Source organism: Aristolochia californica, unplaced genomic scaffold, assembly GCF_029961685.1.
Source record: "Aristolochia californica isolate CCGP_79_NKW_82.1479 unplaced genomic scaffold, dmAriCali1.0.hap1 SCAF_14, whole genome shotgun sequence".
NCBI lineage: Eukaryota > Viridiplantae > Streptophyta > Magnoliopsida > Piperales > Aristolochiaceae > Aristolochia > Aristolochia californica.
Window position 1 is genome coordinate 25508799 of NW_027181815.1, and position 18498 is coordinate 25527296.

At 42.8% G+C, this 18498-nt stretch overlaps 1 protein-coding gene across 2 annotated transcripts in view; it reads left to right on the forward strand.

Annotated features, from left to right (window-relative positions):
* LOC137950544 (protein transport protein SEC23 C-like) overlaps positions 1 to 11685 on the forward strand; it is a 45364-nt gene extending 33679 nt beyond the window's left edge. The window contains exons 8-13 of one of the 2 annotated variants that reach the window (XM_068797076.1): positions 9282 to 9359; positions 9538 to 9699; positions 9816 to 10079; positions 10524 to 10628; positions 10775 to 10950; positions 11169 to 11685. In XM_068797076.1, coding sequence (XP_068653177.1) covers positions 9282 to 9359; positions 9538 to 9699; positions 9816 to 10079; positions 10524 to 10628; positions 10775 to 10918 — 753 coding nt within the window. In that variant the 3' untranslated portion in view covers positions 10919 to 10950; positions 11169 to 11685. The remainder of the gene's footprint in view (positions 1 to 9281; positions 9360 to 9537; positions 9700 to 9815; positions 10080 to 10523; positions 10629 to 10774; positions 10951 to 11168) is intronic. The other variant, XM_068797077.1, reaches the window with a different exon arrangement.
* The last annotated feature ends 6813 nt before the right edge of the window (positions 11686 to 18498 follow it).

The window sequence follows — 18498 nt, forward strand, 5'->3', positions numbered from 1 at the left end:
TTCTTCTCCTTGATATAAGCCTCTTCCTACTTGCTTTTTAGAAAAAAGCTAGAAGTGGAGCCTCTAATGGAATAGGTTCATGCCAAGTGAGTTCATTATGTGGTTTTGCATTTTATGGAGATAGTTAATTAATTAATATTTTTGCGCGTTTCTTATAGTTCAAACTGTTTGTGTAGTTGCCTCTGTTCTGTTTGGCCTGAAGGGGACGCATTCTGGTTTCTAGCAAGAGGTTGCAATAGCTAATGTTTTATTGCAATAACTCACAAATTAGGTTCACTTCAAGTGAATGCCTCAAAAAAAAAGGTTCACTTCAAGTGAAGATTAGAGAAAAGTTTGATGATTTTAGCAATAGCTAAAGTCTCAGTCTGTCATGCAAAAAATATAAAAAATAAAAAAATAAAAAAATAAAGAAAAATAAAAAATGATCATGATTCCGTCAGGGGCTCAGAAAAAATATGTCCACTGAAGCCCACTAATATATTTCTCTTTTTCAGTTGGAAATTTATTTGATACTTTTTATTATTGTTGATGTGATTTTGTTCAAGCAAGAAAGAGACAAAAAAAGGGAGGCAACCTGGATCCTATTATAGCCAACCGAACAAAGGGGAAAATCTCAGCAAATTGAAACATGCACTAATAAAATACAAAGGAGAGGTCATGCTAATCTACTCTGTCATGCTTAAATGTCAGCAGCTTACTTAGGAAGTGTGAAGCATGGATCCAGCTGATGGAAAAGATTGAGCAGTGTTTTCAATCTCCACATAGAAGTGAAGCACTTTTTAATGTGGGTCTTCGCCATGTTTACACCTATCATTTATCACCCTGCAATTGCTTTCTGCTAATAATGGTTTGCTGAGATTGCCTTTATTGGGGCTTTAGGCCGTTAGCTAGACTGTAGGACCAGCTTCAGTGGGTTCAGAAATAGTGACTGAGAATGATCTACCTTTCATTATACTTCACAAGTCCCCTGGAATGTGCCTGGCATGTAGTACGGTGAGAACTAACCATTAAAATTTATGTTGTCACAAGGAGGAGGCTGATCAGAATCAATTGAAAGAGAGGAAATTATGAAATCCTTCTCAGAAAGGGTGAGGTGGATTATTTCTTAAATGACACTGCTGAAGTATCAGAGTTTGTTTGAGGATGTTTTAAGATTCCTCTAATTCTGGAGGGACCAGGATTAGTGGCAAGGGTGATCTTCCAAAGAGAAGAAGCCGCAGATAAGTAGAGGAATCAACTTGTTAAAAGAGGTAGTGAAGCTTAAATGACCAAAAAGGAGACAATTTTAGAACCTTAACCATGAAAAGCAAATGAGGTTGTGCCAGCAAATAATCCACTGTCTTGATTTTCCATTACTTCAAGTCTCTCCATCTCTTTTCTGGACATCCTGATTTGGAAGCCTGCTTCGGATGGAAAATTCTCCACCAACTCATGCTAGTCCAGCATTACTTCTAGGAGGATTTTTCCGAGTCCCTTCGCAAATGCTTGACACCTCTCGGAAGCTCTCAAGATCAAGTCCATTTGGAATGCCCTCCACGAAAAAATTTTCACAAGGGAGATCCTTTGTGTGCCATGGAAAGACCATTGACCATCTCATCCTGCACTACCACTTTTTATGATGCTTATGGAGTTACTTCTTCAACCTCTTCGACCTCGAGGTTCGCTTTTCTAGGTCCCTTCTAGAGCTCTTAGCTCTTTGTGAAGGGGCCATGCTTCCCACCTTGGGAAAAGCAATGCTTAAAGTCTGCCTAGCATTCATCCCTTGGTCCATTTGGAAGCAGAGAAATCAAAAATGATTTCAAGGCTCTCCTTCCTCCTGGAAGATAGTAGCAACGAAGACCTCCTTCATTGTTTCTTGGCTGGGCACACAGAAGACGTTCAAAGAAATCAGCTGTCTCCCTAAGGAACAATTGGCTTCAAGTCTCCGGCCTTTCCCTCCCAAAACCAGTCCCAATGATCCCTTAGGCTCCTCCAAATTTTTGGGCATCATCAAGCTAAATTTTGATGGAGGTTCTAGGGGCAACCCTGGTCCTGCGGGAAGTGGGAACACTCTTGCCACCTTTTCCAGACCCATAGGTATTTCAAACTCCAGGGGGCAGTGCTCCTAGCCCTCCGACAAGGTATCCAAAATTTTCAGGTAAAATTCAATGGTCAACTTCATGTGGAAGGCGATTCCAGCAATGTGATAAGCTAGTGCTCTCAGGAGATGGATCCTCCATGGTAGCTTTGGTCTTGTTTTTATCATCCAGGAGTTAGCAAAAAAATATTGTTTATAAATGGAGTCTAAGTGCACAGATCAGTATATTGCATTGCTGATTCTCTTGCAAAGGGGTCTCTCTTCAATCTCTTATTGTAAGAGACCCCCCTTGATGTATCTTCCTTGTTTTGTCCTTGTGGCTTAATGAAAATTACATCTTTTCTCAAAATAAAAAAGGCTCTTATATCTTTTATGTCATTGATATGCAGTTAAATTTTCTTTTTAATACTCTCTAATAGAAGATAACTTTGGAAATTGAGAAGCTTCCAAATTCAGGAAGCCGTAGGATGCTTGCTAGGCCTAGGCACAACTAGAGCTTTGTAAAATGAGGATAACCTGTATTTTCCATTGAGGGTGCACTTCTTCTTCACCATGACCACAGGGGAATGGAGCTCGGTGAGCAAATGGTTGATTCGATAACTTCCTTGTTATTTGTATTTTTATATAGGTGAAGCTTCCACTATGAGCTGGATGAGGAAGAGATTTACTCCTACTTACTATAAGTATCCGGGTCATTGGCCAGCCTAAATAATTTATGAAGGAACTTCTCTGCAATTAGTGCTTTCTCCAACCAGTAACTTTCCAAACTATAACCCTAGAATCCATGTTGACTCAAAAACAAACTCCACAGAGAACTGATGTCTTTGACTTCCAAATGACATTCCTTAGTGAAATCGAGAGAATCAGCTTTCCTTTGCATTCTGATTCTTATAATCATCTTCTCCTTAAGCAGCTACTTCCCAAAAGAAGGTCCGTTTTCACAAAATGTCCAAGCTCACGAACTTGATTCATTTCATGTCACTCCTTATCTCAAGGAAGTCAAACCTTTTCCCCCTTGATCAAATATTTTTTAAACTTGTTGGAATTGGGAAGAGCCTCCATAATAGATCCTTGAGGATTCTTAGATTTAGAAGATTGCGAAGGGTGAAGGACAGATGGAACTGAGAAAAGAAGAAGCAGGTTGAAAAGTGATTGTCAGTGCAGTGCTGTTAGGGGTCTTAGTCCTCTCATAATCCCTTCTATAACACAACTTAAGTAAAATATGTAGAAAAAAACAATTATGCTCCCGTACCCTTACTCAAGAAATAAAACAAAATTAAAGACTCTACTCACTTCCCAACTTCAGACATAAAGTAAACTATGAGGGAGAGTTTTTTTTTTGTTTGCGAAAAGTGATAATTTATTGAAAGCAACCAAAGAGGGATTGGAGGGAGGCTCCTCTCTTAGCAAGGCCATCAGCTAAGGAATTAGCTGAGTGGGGAATATGGGACCAGCTACAAGTAAGGCTAGAGGCGAGATTAGAAATGTGATGATAAACAGGCGAGGGATGTATAGCTATGAAGGAGCACCATTGGATAACAACTTGGGAATCTCCTTCAACAATGAGCGGACCGTGAAGACAACCTTGAAATATGGCAAGTCTATGGTAGAGGGCGAGGAGCTCAGCAACGGTGGAGTCAGAATTTCCCATAGGAGCAGCATACGAAATCAGGATGGTGCCAGCAGGATCACAGAAAGCACCATCAAAACTGGCAAGCCCAGGGTTCCCCCTAGTGTTCCCGTCAAAATTTAATTTGATAAATGATGGCTCCCAGCCATGTGGGTGATGCAGTGCCAATTGGTCCTCAAAGTGATGGTAGTGAAGTTGCTGAAATCCTTCTGGGAGTGCAACCAGGAGGAGATATGGCCCATCGTCAAGTTGAAAACTTCCTCAATGGTTCTGAACTTCTGATTAAAGCGACGGTTGTTTCTCTCTTGCCAAATCATCCAAGGAATATGTCTCATGCAAGCAGAGACCAAAGCTTTCCCTAGCTTGGGGAGGAGGGGATCCAAGAGGACTTGATAGACTCCAGATGGTCGTTCGGGCATAAACAAAGCAAGCCAATGTGCTGCAGAACTCTGGTCTAGAAACACCAAAAGAAGAGGCAGTGGAGAAGAAGGTGCTGCACAGACTTGTCGCACTAGGTACAGAGGGGGCAAAGTCGGCAGGGTGCAGAGTTTCCATTTCTTCGAAGATTGTTGGCTGTCAGGATGTGATTGTGGAGGGCACACCATAGGAAAAATTGGACTTTTGGTGGGGCAAAGATCTTCCAAGCGATGGTACTGCCATGAATTGGACTATTGCCGAGCGTCCCAGTGATGAGCAAGTAGGGGGCAAAGTCTCGATGGCATTGGGCATCCAAAGGATCTTGTCTAGTTGGGTAGGTCGGATGTCAATGTTGTGGAGATCAGAGAGAAGCTGAGTAGCCATCACTGATTCCGAGTCTGATAGGCTATGTCTGAAGTGAAAATCCCAACACCCTAGGGGTGCAAAACTCAGCAATCGTCGCCTGTTTCGCGTTACAGACGGGAACCAAGGAACCCAAAGAGCTGCACATATTCTTCCCATTGCACTAGTAGTCAAACTAGAAGCTAATCGTCTCCCCATTCCCCGTGAAGAAGCTGATGCCAGTATAGAAAGTGCTAAGCCAAGGAAGATAGGATCGCCATAGGGGGGAGATGCCGACGCTCACCCCCGTTGGTCCACCATCTACCAGTCAATCTCAGATTCATAGCAACCATCGTTCTCCAAATTGCTGGTATTGGAAATAATCAAAATGCCCTTGGAACTATGTTTTCTAACATTCCCCTCAAGACATCTCCTAGTTTCTTTGCCAATCTTATGTATGGTATAACAATCTTCCCACTTATGACTGCATCATGAATAAAGTGATAATCTACTTCAATATGTTTAGTATGCTCATGGAGCACAAGGTTACTTGTGTTAAATATGGCTGCTTGGTTATCACAACCCATAATCATAGGATCCTTGATTTCAATTCCAGCACAGACTTCAACCACATAAGTTCACAACTCTATGTTCCATACTTTTGTACTAGGCCTCTGCACCATATCTAGTAATCACTATCTGCTTCTTAATCTTCCAAGTCACCAAAATTTCCCCAACTACTGTACAAAAACTAGTGGTTGATCTTCTGTCCATCTTTAACCCTCATAATCAGAATCAGAATAACTTTTGATCTTTTGATATCCATGAGCTTTGTACGTCATACCCTTACCTAGGCCACCTTTCAAGTACTTCAAAAACCTTTGTGCTGCCTCTAGATGTTCCTTTTTAGGTGTTCCCATAAACTGACTAATTACACTTACAACATATGAAATGTCAGGCCTTGTAACTATAGTATAAAGAAGCTTTCCTTACCAATCTTTTGTATGGAATTTTATCTCTCAAAATCAGACTCTGATCATCATGAAGTGCCACATTTGGATCCATTGGAGTGTTTGCTAGTTTAGCTCCTGCCATTCTATAATCTTGTAATAACATATGAGTAATAACAACCATAGAGAAAGAGCAACTCCAACCTTCTTGCAACCTCGATTCCTAGTATGTCAAATCTCCTAAATCCTTAGTCCGAGGCTGCCCCTTGAGCTGACCTTTAACTTCTTCAATATCTTTGAAATTACTACTAGAAATAACTACATCAATCTCATATACAATTAAAACCACAATTCCTGATTATTGAATGGTCATAGTTTCTACATGAGAACCCAAATGAGACAACCGCATTGTTGCATTTCTCAAACCACATTCTTGATACTTTAGACCATAGATACTTTTCTACAATCTACACACCTTTTTAGTATCTCCCTAAGCAGGATGACACTCCATATATACTTCCTCATTTAAATCATCATACAAAAAGGTATTTTTTTTTATGTCAAACTGAAACACTACTAACCTTTATTAACAACCACAAAGATAAGAATAAGAACAAGTCCACACCATAAGTCTTTGTGTATCCTATGGCCACCAGCCTTACCTCGTACTTTTCCACTCTTCCATTAAAATTGTACTTATTGGTGTAGAACCATCGAATCCCTGCTGCCCCTTCGAGTGGATTGCATAGAGGTCATGATCCCTTGGTATTAGAGCCTACATTTCTTCATCCATAGCCTTTTTCCTATGTTAACAGCCAAGGCTTCCTTCACCTATTGAATAATGACAATAAAGATACATATCGAGACATAGGACTTTTTGTACATCATTGAATACCTTTGCAAAGGATAATGGGCAAGTCAAGATTAGTGATAACAAAACCTTAATCGTAGATGAAGAAGATGATGATAATGATGATGATGATGGGGATGAGTGAGCAGGCTCTTGTGAGATAAACTGATTTGTTGGGCTTCTATCATTTCAGACGGATTAGTCTAATGTGTTGATGTGGTGGTTAGTTCATCTTAACTTACTAGAACTGGAAGTGGCAAATAAGTTGATGACTCTTGAGGAGAAATAGACTAATCGGACAATGGAAAGAATGGAGTTTATAATCGGTTGAAATATATGTTATCCTTGTGTAGGATCGTAACACTTATATCCCTTTCATTGACACAAATAACCCCAAAATACGTATTCAATAAACCTTTGAGGCAATTTATTATGGGAAGCACCTAGAACATGAACAAAGCATAAATACCCAAAAAGGAGTGGGCATAGCTCAAACTATTGACAATCAGGCTTTAAGACATGAATTGGGATTTCTCCACCCAAAAACGAGGAGGGCATACAATAAAAAAAAAAAAGCATGCAGTTAAATTGCATCTCCCAAAAAACTTTTAGAAATATGCATCTAGAACAACAAGGTTTTTTCCTTTCTATAAATATTTTTTGTTGTGGGTATTAACACAAGTAGTTTGGCATGGACTGCACCTTCACCATAGACATAAGATGTAGACCCATTCGCTAATACACTAGACTTGAACCCGGATAAAAAAATCAACTGGAGAAAGAACTGCTATTTTGGGGCTACACATGAATGCAGATCTGCTTCAGAGCGTGGCTGATTCCTTTCATCGCACTGTCATGAACCCTCCCTTCTACCTATCTCGAGCTTCCTCTCATGGATTGCAAAGCAAGGATAGGTCTCTGGGTCCCTATTATTGAGAGGCTTAAGCGGCATCTCTCTATCTGGAAGGGCAAACTTCTTTCTAAAGCGGGAAGACTTATACTACTTAATTCTTACATTGTCGGGATCCCAAATTACTTCCTCTCCTTTTTGCTTTTCTCCGCTTTCATCAGTCGCTGAATCAACTCAATCAAGCGGCGCTTCTTATGGAGAGGTGCCAGCAGTGACTTCAAGTATCAACTGGTTAATTGGGATGATGTTTGTATGCCTAAATTTTTGGGTGGTCTCGGAATCAAATGCTCTCTTGCGTAAGTGGTTTTGGAAACTCAACTCCACTTTTGAGGCTTTTTGGAAATCGATGGTGATTGCCAAACTTCGGAAATATGGGGCAAGTTGGATTACTAAGGGCAGTCGTCACCACCTCTCTTCTATTTGGAGGTCTGTCTTCCACCTTTTCTTGGTATTCCTCTTTGCTACTCGGTTCTTTGTTGGCGATGGCTCTAGTCTGAGCTTTTGGGTGGATTGGTGGAACGGGGATGGCCCCCTTATGAATTCCTTCCAATCCCTCCTACAACTAACAACTTACCGAGACTTATCTATGGCTGATGCTTGGACGAACAGCTCTTGGAATCTTCATCTGAGGCGTGGCCTCACGGACATGGAAGTTCTCACTGTTTGCAATCTAATTGATGGCCTAAGCTCTATACCTGAACTAGCCAGAGTGGCTATAGGAACAAAAGTCATAACCGTAGATGTTGAGGAAGAGGCAGCTAACAATTGAGCCATATGCTAGACTAGTTGTTTTTGTTGCTATAGTAGTTAGTGCATTTCATCAGATGACCCAAGTATAATATTGCTTATCACCTCAGTAGGAGTTTCATTGCTCTCATTAAGGGTCGAGTTTGCTCACATTGGTTTACCAAACTTGATCAAACACTTGTTTGAAAAATGATTTGATCTGCTACAATGATTACGTTTCCTCGACGAGGGCTATCTCTACCTTTTCCTCTAATTATACTATTATGCACTCTAGAAGATTCTGTGAAACTAGAGGTATTAACTGTAGAGGCATCCATCACCTTAGCTCCTTTAGCACCTCTGGGTGGTACAACAATAGTTTCTGCACACATGATTTTGTTGAATCTAGTAGAGAAGGTAGGCACGTCTTCTGAAGCTAGTAATTGTGCCTTTATTAAATTCAAAACCCAGGTCATCAAGGAATATAGCAACCAACAATTGGTTTTGTTGCTTTCTTAATTCCCTTTCATCAGTTGTGAACGTATGACGTACATTTTATCTCTTGCCACACCCCTAGAAACTTATTGTAATATTCTATAATAGGTTGGTTACCTTTCTTGAGACTAAAAAAAATTGTATATAACTTGTACACTTGAGATAGGTTGCTCCCTTGTGCATACAAGGATTCCAGGGACATCCACATCTCTTTTGAAATCTCACAATTCATAATTTGAATCCTTAATTTGGAATCAACATTGTTCACTATCCATGCCATAATTTGATAGTCTTCTACCTCCCAAATCATTCATTGGCACAAGGGGGTCATCTCTGATATATTTTGACTTTTGCTTGGCCTTTAAATATATCCGTATAGATTTAGACCAGCTAAGATAATTCTACCCATTCAAGTTTTCCGAAATGATTACAATGGTATCTTTCTATCAGAAGTTTCTACTTTCCTTGATGGAGTATATACCTCACGAGAGTCAGTCATAAGTACCACAAAATAGTCACAACTAGGCAATTACAACTTCAGGCAACAAGATAGGTGCTCAAGGTAAGTGGGTCCCACTTCACAAAAATTAGATTTTTATGCAACCTGCGCTTAAACCCAAATTGATAAAACTTCCTCCAATAGAGAGTGATTTTACACTCAGAAATGCCAGAATCAGCAATAAATAGGGCAGATATCACCTTTCAAGAGGATGGCATATTCGAGGAGTCCACTATTGGGCTGCACACCAGGCAAAGGGGAATTTTCCTCAAATAATAAGTTCTTCAAGGACTTTATCATATAAAAGAAAATATTTGTTTTATTTCAAACTTTTTGAATGATGGCTTTATTTCATTTGTTTCTCATGGCTACCTTAATTATGCAGGAATTGGTTGCAGGTTTTGATCAAGAAGCAGCAGCAGTGGTTATGGCACGCTTAGTTTCTTTTAAAATGGAGACAGAGGTAAACACCTTGTTATTCTAAAACTGGCTTTGAAAATACAGTCATGTTTATGGTTTAGCTTGTGCCTGTTATGGATGGTTGTAATGGTTAGTTATTGTGGCACTTCAACTGGTTTGGCTATTGCTAAGAAATGATATTATGGGTGAAAAGGTTACTTAAAGACATGGTTGTAATGCAGGCTGAGTTTGATCCCATCAGATGGCTTGATAGGTCTCTTATACGCTTGTGTTCTCGATTTGGAGAGTACCAGAAGGATAGTCCCTCATCTTTCAGCTTATCACCTCGTTTTTCAATTTTTCCACAGTTCATGTTTCATTTACGCCGATCTCAGTTTGTGCAGGTATTATCTGCATTCTTTGTGGGACTTTCATGATCCAGAGTAAAATATATCTGTTCGACTTCAAGTTTAAGCATGGATTTCTTATAGTGCTTTTTATTACACTGTTCATTATGCAGGTTTTCAACAACAGCCCAGATGAAACTGCATACTTTAGAATGATCCTGAATAGAGAGAATGTAGCTAATTCAGTTGTGATGATTCAACCTTCATTGATATCATATTCTTTCCATTCAGCTCCAGAACCTGTACTCCTGGACGTAGCTGCCATTGCTGCAGATAGGATTCTTCTTCTGGACTCCTACTTTACAGTTGTTGTATTTCATGGAGCAACAATTGCTCAGTGGCGAAATGCTGGTTATCAAAATCAAGCGGAGCATGAGGTGAAAATACTGATTATAAATTGTGTGCTGTTAATAGTTTTTGGTTTAATAAATTAATTAAGAAACCTGATTATATTGAAAAAGCTGGTATCGTCAATATGAACCTTCCGAATTTGTGTTTTAAAACACCATGCCCTCATGAAAGGCATATTACATTGACCAATAAAGATTGATCCTAGTTCATCTGGCACTGCAAGACTGTTGACCTGTATAATTGCATTAGGTGTGAGGATGTGCACACTTGAAGTCAATAAAACATCATATTTTGAGCGGATGCTTTACCAAGGCTTTTGGTTTTTATACAGCTTTATGTTGAGGTTTACTGTTATTTATTGTGTTGAACAAGAAAATCTTTAACAGCCAAAGGCAGCGGCTGGTGTTGGCATGTGCATTTTAAGTAAACGTTTCTTTGTTGAACTTCTAAAACAGGCTTGGTTTTTGCAGGCTTTTGCACAGCTACTGCAGGCTCCTCGAGAAGATGCTGATGCAATAATCAAGGAGCGGTTTCCTGTTCCTCGATTAGTCATTTGTGACCAACATGGTTCACAGGTTTTCATTTTTGTCCTTGTAGTGTTTAAATTTTTTAAAATCCATATGTATTGAATCCCAGAATCCAAAATGTTATTTTCATTTGTATGCCGCTTCCCAATGTTTGAAAGGAGTTGACTTGATTAAGCATGTAATATTTGTTGCAGGCACGGTTTCTGTTGGCAAAATTGAATCCATCTGCAACCTACAACTCTGATTCTCTTGCAGTGCCAGGAGGAGATATCATATTCACAGATGATGTGAGCTTCCAGGTTTTCTTGGATCATCTGCAGAGGCTGGCAGTTCAATAACTGGTACGAACTGCACCAATCTGTACAGTAAGGTAAATTGCATTTGTAACTCCATGCTCAATCATTGCATCACATTGACATTATATTAGACTGGTTTTCTTATTGTGTGGTCTGATGTCAATTGGTACTTCAATTTTTCAACTATGGGAAACTTTGATTCATATTCAGCATCCAAAGAGTTGTGAACTATGACTCTTCATGCCCTAAAAGTTGTGAACTAATAAAATTGTTATGAACTGATGACTGCTAGGTGATATACTTCCAGCCAGTATGGTTTGCATTATCAGCTCCAACAGAGACGCTGTGGCCATTTGGTATCAGATCTGATGTGCTTTCTTGGGATAACATTGTGGAGGTGAGGTGGAAACTTGTGAACGCTGTATTCATTATTCACCAACAGGATTAACATTCCAACGGATTATGATGGCCCCGGGAGAATGTTATTCGTCACATGTTAACGTTGAGCATTTTAATTTTGTGTAATCACCTGCATTGCTTAACATGTGGCATTTTGGTAACTTTGACTATGCTGAATGCCAGAACAATCAGGCAATTTTAGCTTATAATATCTGAGATATCATTTCAATTAAGAAGCTAAGAAAATTTCTCGGTTTCTGTCATCGGAGAAAGTACAGAGTTGCTATCCATCAGTATCCTAGCTATATTGTTGCCTAGTTGCAGATGTAAGAATGTTTTGGTGAATTGTGGTAAGTGGGTTCCTTTGTATTAGGTCATTTGGAATATGAAAAACCAGTGAGAAACCATTATATCTTGGCCTACCATCTGACTGTATGTTGATAAATTTTAAGTTTCATACATGGTACTGGCTGGAGTTTACTTTTATAAAACTAGATCAGTACATGACTTGGAACAAATATCATGAATGAGATAAAGTTTTGCTAGAACAACACCAGAAGATTATAATCTGTGCGGCTGAACTTGATAATAATATCAACATTATCTGCAGGTATGCGTCCTCACTTCTGAAATGTGAACTGAAAAAAAAAACAAAGAAAAAAGAGCAGGGGAGTATTGTTCCTTGTTACTTCCATTGAAGCATATATTGTATCAATTGCTAGCACCATCTTCATCCCTTAAACAAAAAAATTTGAACCATTTACTGATCCCAATCCACTTGAAATACTACTAGTGTCACGTGGTTAGATTTGGGCTAGGTCCGTCTAGCCAAGCGGAATATCTACCCCGTGCGGCCTAGCTCTTCCGAAGAACTAGTCAGCCTCCTTGAGCCTCGGATCCTCCAACCAATACTTCACACAAGAAGTTACAAGCCAAAATGGGACAATGAAAGCACCAAAGTATAGAAGAGAAAAGCCTACTTTGTATTGAGAATACAAGATTACAAAGGGTGGCCAAACACTCTTGAAGGCCAAGGCTAAAAACTCTCTCTATACACCAAAAGAGTAAAGAAGGCTAAGGATTTTTCGACCTCTTTACAATGGGAGAGGCCTCTCTATTTATAGTCTCTCCCTAGGCCTTTTGAAATCTCTAAAAACGCTCAAAAATCCGTCAGATCCCAAAAATTCGGTTTCTGGCGTCAAGGGGCGCCCTGGTCAGGCTGGCGGCCGCCAGACCAGGGCGCCTGGCGACCAGGTCGCCAGGAAACCCCATTTCGCGCGGGGCGCCTGGCGCCTGGCGGAAACCCCATTTCGCCCGCGGGCGCCTGGCGCCTGGCGCCCAGGAAACCCCATTTCGCGCGGGGCGCCTGGCGGAAACCCCATTTCGCCCGCGGGCGCCTGGCGCCTGGCGCGGGCGCCTGGCGCCTGGCGTCCTGAGGAAACCCCATTTCGCCCTGCCTGGAGTCCTGGTTGGGCGCCAGCAACCCCATTTCGCCCCGCCAGGATTCCTGGTTGCGCCCAACCCCATTTCGCCCCGCCAGAAGTGTCTGCTGGCGTGCTGCCTTGTGTCTGAGCTGGCTGTTGGGGTTGTTGTGCACCTTGTTGCTTGGCCATCCGTTTGGCAAGCTCAAGTGTGTCTTCTTTTGCTGAAGTTGATGCTGGGCCAGCCATATGTGTGCGCCCCTCTGGGCCGTGCCATTGCACTTGGCCTTGGCCATTGCTTCTATTGCTGTGCACTGGACTTGCACAGTCTTCCACCTTGGTGTTTGGCCACACCATGGCTTCATCCTCCGTCTCATACTCCCACCGCCATAAGGCAGACGCCCTCGTCTGCAACCCCTGGCGATAGACGGCTACCTCCTTTTCGAACTGCCATAACTCGGCAGCGTCTTGCCATGTTGCCTCGCTTTCCGGTTGACCTTGCCACTTGACCAAGTATTGCGTCCTCCGGGGCTTGCCCCTTTGGCGCTCCTCTCGGTCTGCAATAATATACTCTACCCTATTGTCAAAGGTAGTAGATATATCCATGGGAGCTCTTGGGTCAACTACTCTGTCCGGGTCCGGATCTTCAAAATAGGGTTTAAGGTTCGATATATGAAAAACATTGTGGAACTTAAACCTTTTGGGCAGCTGCAATTTGTAGGCGAGGTTGCCCACACGTTCAATGATAGGAAATGGTCTTTCATATTTCTTTTAAAGACCTTTGTTCCTGCTTCTAAGGTGACGAAATTGCTCAGGTCTGAGTTTGAGAAGGACCTGGTCACCAATATTGAAAGAAGACTCCCTCCTTTTCAAATCAGCATGTTTCTTCATCTTTTTGGCTGCCTTATGCAAGAAGACCCGTGCCAACTCCGTTTTCTCTTTCCACCTCTTCGCCAGCTGATGAGCTGCTGGACTTTTCCGTGAAGTGTCTGGAAAGAGACCCGTGGGAGCCAAAGGTTGTCGTCCTGTCGCCAACTCGAAAGGACTATGCCCGGTTGATTCCGATTTCTGCAAATTGTATGAAAACTGGGCCACGTCTAACAAGTCTGGCCAGTTTTTCTGATTTGCTGCAACAAAGTGGCGTAAGTACTGTTCTAACAAAGCATTTACCCGCTCAGTTTGGCCGTCACTTTGAGGATGAAAACTAGTGGAAAAACTTAGAGATGTTCCCATTAGTTTGAATAACTCGGTCCAGAATTTTCCTGTGAATCTGGGGTCACGATCACTGATGATCGTTGTGGGCAATCCCCAATGCTTCACCACATGTGCCATGAATGCTCTAGCTGCTCCGTTTGCTGTACAATCACTCGGCACTGCTACGAATGTTCCATACTTCGTAAATCTGTCTACCACCACCATGATAGACGCCAGCCCATCTTTCTTACGTAATCCAGAGATGAAGTCCATCGAAATAGACTCCCACGGCCGCTTTGGAATAGGTAAGGGCTGTAGCAAACCCCTAGGCTTGCGTTGTTCGATCTTATCTTGTTGACAGATAAGACACGTGCGCACAAATTCCTCCACATCATTCTCCATGTCTGGCCAATAATACTGGCCAGACAACAAGGCCAATGTCCTTCTTTGACCTGGATGTCCTGCCCACAAGGTATCATGGCATTCCCTCAAGAGGTCACGCCTTAGGTTATCGAACTTAGGCACATAAAGTCGATTACCTTTGGTCTTGAGCAATCCGTCGTCAAGCCAGAATCTTCTCGTCTCTCCCAAGGCAGCAGCTTGTACAATGCTGTAAGCTTGGGTATCTTGGCGAATTCCAATGCGAATCTTGTCTAGCAACTCCGTACCAACGTGTGTAATTGCTGCTAAGGCTTGTAGTCGCAAAGTTCCATTTTTTGTTTTTGCGCCAAGATGGTCCTCCATGCGCGCGCGCTTGCCTTGCGCAAAGCGCCTATCTCCTGCGCCTACGCTTGCGTCGCGCGCCTCTTCGTGTATTGATGCTACCGCACCGCGCGTGGTGCGCGTGAAGCAAGTGCCGTCTGCTGCGGTCTGCGGGGATTCAGCCGCATGCGTCTTCTCCTTTGCCGCATGCGTGTAAGGTGCTGGTCCTTCTTGTGCCATGTGCGCCAAGCTCTGGCTGGTCTCTTCCTCGTAAGAGATAGGTGTATCCACCTTCCTGCTCAATGCGTCCGCAGCACCATTTGACTTCCCCGCCTTGTACATCATCTCAAAATCAAACTCGGCCAAGAAATCTTGCCACCGGGCCTGTTTTGGACTAAGCTTTTTCTGTGTAAGAAAGTAACTAGAAGCAACATTGTCAGTTTTTACAATAAATTTGGAGCCTAAGAGATAGTGCCTCCAAAGACGTAAACAATGCAATACCGCCGTCATTTCTCTTTCTTGTACAGTGTACCGTTGCTCAGTTTCATTGAGCTTCCTACTCTCATAAGCGACTGGGTGTCCTTCTTGTTCAAGCACACCCCCAATGGCATAATTTGAGGCATCGGTATGTACCTCAAATGGCTTGCTGAAATCAGCAAGGTGAAGCATCGGTTCAACCATCATGGTATCCTTCAGCCGCTGGAATGCTCCTTGGCATGAGTCCGTCCATTGCCATTTTTGGTCCTTCTTTAGGAGATCGGTCAAGGGGGCTGCTATAGCTGAGAAACCCTTGATAAACCTCCTATAATAGTTTGCCAAGCCAAGAAAACTTCTAAGCTCACGCACCTTGGTAGGGATTGACCAATCACGCACAGCCTCCACCTTCTTGCTGTCCATCCATATCCGTCCTTCCCCTATCCAATGTCCAAGAAAGGACACCTCTTGCAACCCAAATGAGCACTTCTCCTTCTTGACATATAGCTGATTGTGTCTCAATTTCTTGAACACTTTTCGAAGATGTTCTTTGTGCTCTTCCATACTCTTGCTATACACCACAATATCATCCAAATACACAACGACAAATTTGTCTAAGTACTCGGAAAATACCTCATTCATGAGAGTGCAGAAAGTTGCTGGTGCATTGGTTAGGCCAAAGGGCATAACCATGAACTCGTAAGCCCCATATCTCGTTACACAAGTAGTCTTCCCCTCGTCTCCTTCCGCAATTCGAACTTGGTAGTAACCACTTCTCAAATCCAGCTTGGAGAAAACTCTAGCCTCCTTCAATTGATCAAAGAGATCAGCAATAAGAGGAATAGGGTACTTGTTTTTTATGGTTACCTTGTTGAGCGCCCTATAGTCGATGCATAGTCTCATACTTCCATCTTTCTTTGTCTGAAATAGTATAGGGGCCCCATAAGGTGCTTTGCTTGGCTTTATGAACCCAGAATCCAGCAGCTCACTGAGTTGTCTCCGTAATTCATCCAACTCTTTGGGCGCCATACGATATGGTGCTTGTGCTGGCTTCCTTGCTCCGGGCTCAAGCTCTATGCGATGGTCTACCCCTCTTCTAGGTGGTAACCTTGCTGGAAGTTGCTCCGGCATGACATCTCCATACTCATGCAAAACGGTTTGTATCTCCTTAGGGGTAGGCAATGCCTCATTCTGCTCCATAGCACAAAGAGAAGCAATGTAAGTAGAACAGCCCTGCTTAAGACCTTTCTTAAGCTGGAGGGCTGATAGCATTAAATCCTTGTTTGTTACATCTTTGGTCTCCACTTCAGAAATTGTACAAGGACTTTGCTCGTCCATAATTCCCACTACCCCCACATGTGGCATAATAAATGCCTTACAAACCTTGAAGAACTCCATTCCCAAAATTACCTTGAAATCGTCCATGCTAACAATGGTAAAGTTCTGAAATCCAACCCACTTGCCTATCACCACCGGTACATTCCTGGCAACGCCTTGGACTTCACGAGCAGCAGAATTTACCGCCTTCATCTTGCTTCCATCTTTCTCTCCTCGTATTTTTAGGCGCCTAGCCTCCTCCTCCGAAAGGAAGTTGTGGGTAGCACCCGTGTCCACCATTGCCTTAACAGTGTGTCCAGCAAGTGTGAGAGAAATAAAAAGAAGTTCTCTTGAGGGTCTTACCGGAAGTGGAGCAGCCTTCTCCTCCTTGGAACGGACAGCAGCATTGAGAAGGGTTAGAGAACCCATCCTAGGCTCAATTCCTCCATTGTCCATTTCTGTTTGAGCAGCGTTGAGGAGTCTCTTTTTAGGACAATCCCTCGCATAGTACTCTCCCTCACAAATGAAACAATTTACCTTCTTCCTCTGTTTGTCCCCTCTCTTCTTTTCTTCCGGCCTAGCCTTGGTATCCTTTACCCATGGCTTCTTCTCCCCTTTCTCCTTCTTCTTAAAAGTTGTTTTACCATTATTTTCCTTGGACACCTTGTTAACCGAATCATTCCTCCTCTCGTATTCGGTTAACTTTTCAGCCGTAGATAACGCTGAAACTAGTGTCTTTACCTCCCTCCTTCTCAATTCTTGCTCAGCCCATGGACGAAGGCCAGCAAGAAAGGAGAAGAGACGGTCCTCATCCGTCATGTTGGAGATACAAAGCATAAGAGAAGTGAAGGATTGTACATACTCTTTAATTGTACCTTTTTGCGTCAATGCACGTAGTTCCTTCTTTGCTTGGTACTCGACATCCTCCGGAAAGAACTGCCTCCGCAACTCCCTCTTGAAATCCTCCCAAGTGTGGACGGGGTCCTCTCCCTCTTGCTCATCTCCCATGCGTCTTCTCCACCAAAGAATCGCATCATCGGATAGGAACATGGCAGCCGTACTAACCTTAGCTTGCTCATCGGTGAGCTTACTTGCATGGAAGTATTGCTCCACTTGCCATAGAAAATTATCTATGACCTTCGCGTCTCTCCCTCCATTGAAAGACTTCGGTTCAGGCACCTTTATCTTCGCTTGTGTGTGAACAGCCCCTCCATTTGCTAAGGCTCGTTCGCACAAAGTGAGTCTTGCCCCAAGCTCTCCCGAGAGATCTTTGACATCCTTCCCCAATCGTTCCATTTCCATCCTCATGACAGCCATGGCCGAATGGACGTCCTCTTCAAATCCTCTCAACCAATTCGGAGTTGGCTGATGCTCCTCAATAGTCTTTTGAACGAATTCCTCCCAATTCGTACAAAGGTTCTCAACACTGTCCAACCGATGTTCAAGAGTAGAAAAACGAAAGTTAACATCACTTACTTGATCTTTGCCTCTTGAAGCATCTTCTCCACTTGTGGAAGCCATTGATTGCAACGTACGCTCTGATACCAGTTGTCACGTGGTTAGATTTGGGCTAGGTCCGTCTAGCCAAGCGGAATATCTACCCCGTGCGGCCTAGCTCTTCCGAAGAACTAGTCAGCCTCCTTGAGCCTCGGATCCTCCAACCAATACTTCACACAAGAAGTTACAAGCCAAAATGGGACAATGAAAGCACCAAAGTATAGAAGAGAAAAGCCTACTTTGTATTGAGAATACAAGATTACAAAGGGTGGCCAAACACTCTTGAAGGCCAAGGCTAAAAACTCTCTCTATACACCAAAAGAGTAAAGAAGGCTAAGGATTTTTCGACCTCTTTACAATGGGAGAGGCCTCTCTATTTATAGTCTCTCCCTAGGCCTTTTGAAATCTCTAAAAACGCTCAAAAATCCGTCAGATCCCAAAAATTCGGTTTCTGGCGTCAAGGGGCGCCCTGGTCAGGCTGGCGGCCGCCAGACCAGGGCGCCTGGCGACCTGGTCGCCAGGAAACCCCATTTCGCGCGGGGCGCCTGGCGCCTGGCGGAAACCCCATTTCGCCCGCGGGCGCCTGGCGCCTGGCGGAAACCCCATTTCGCCCGCGGG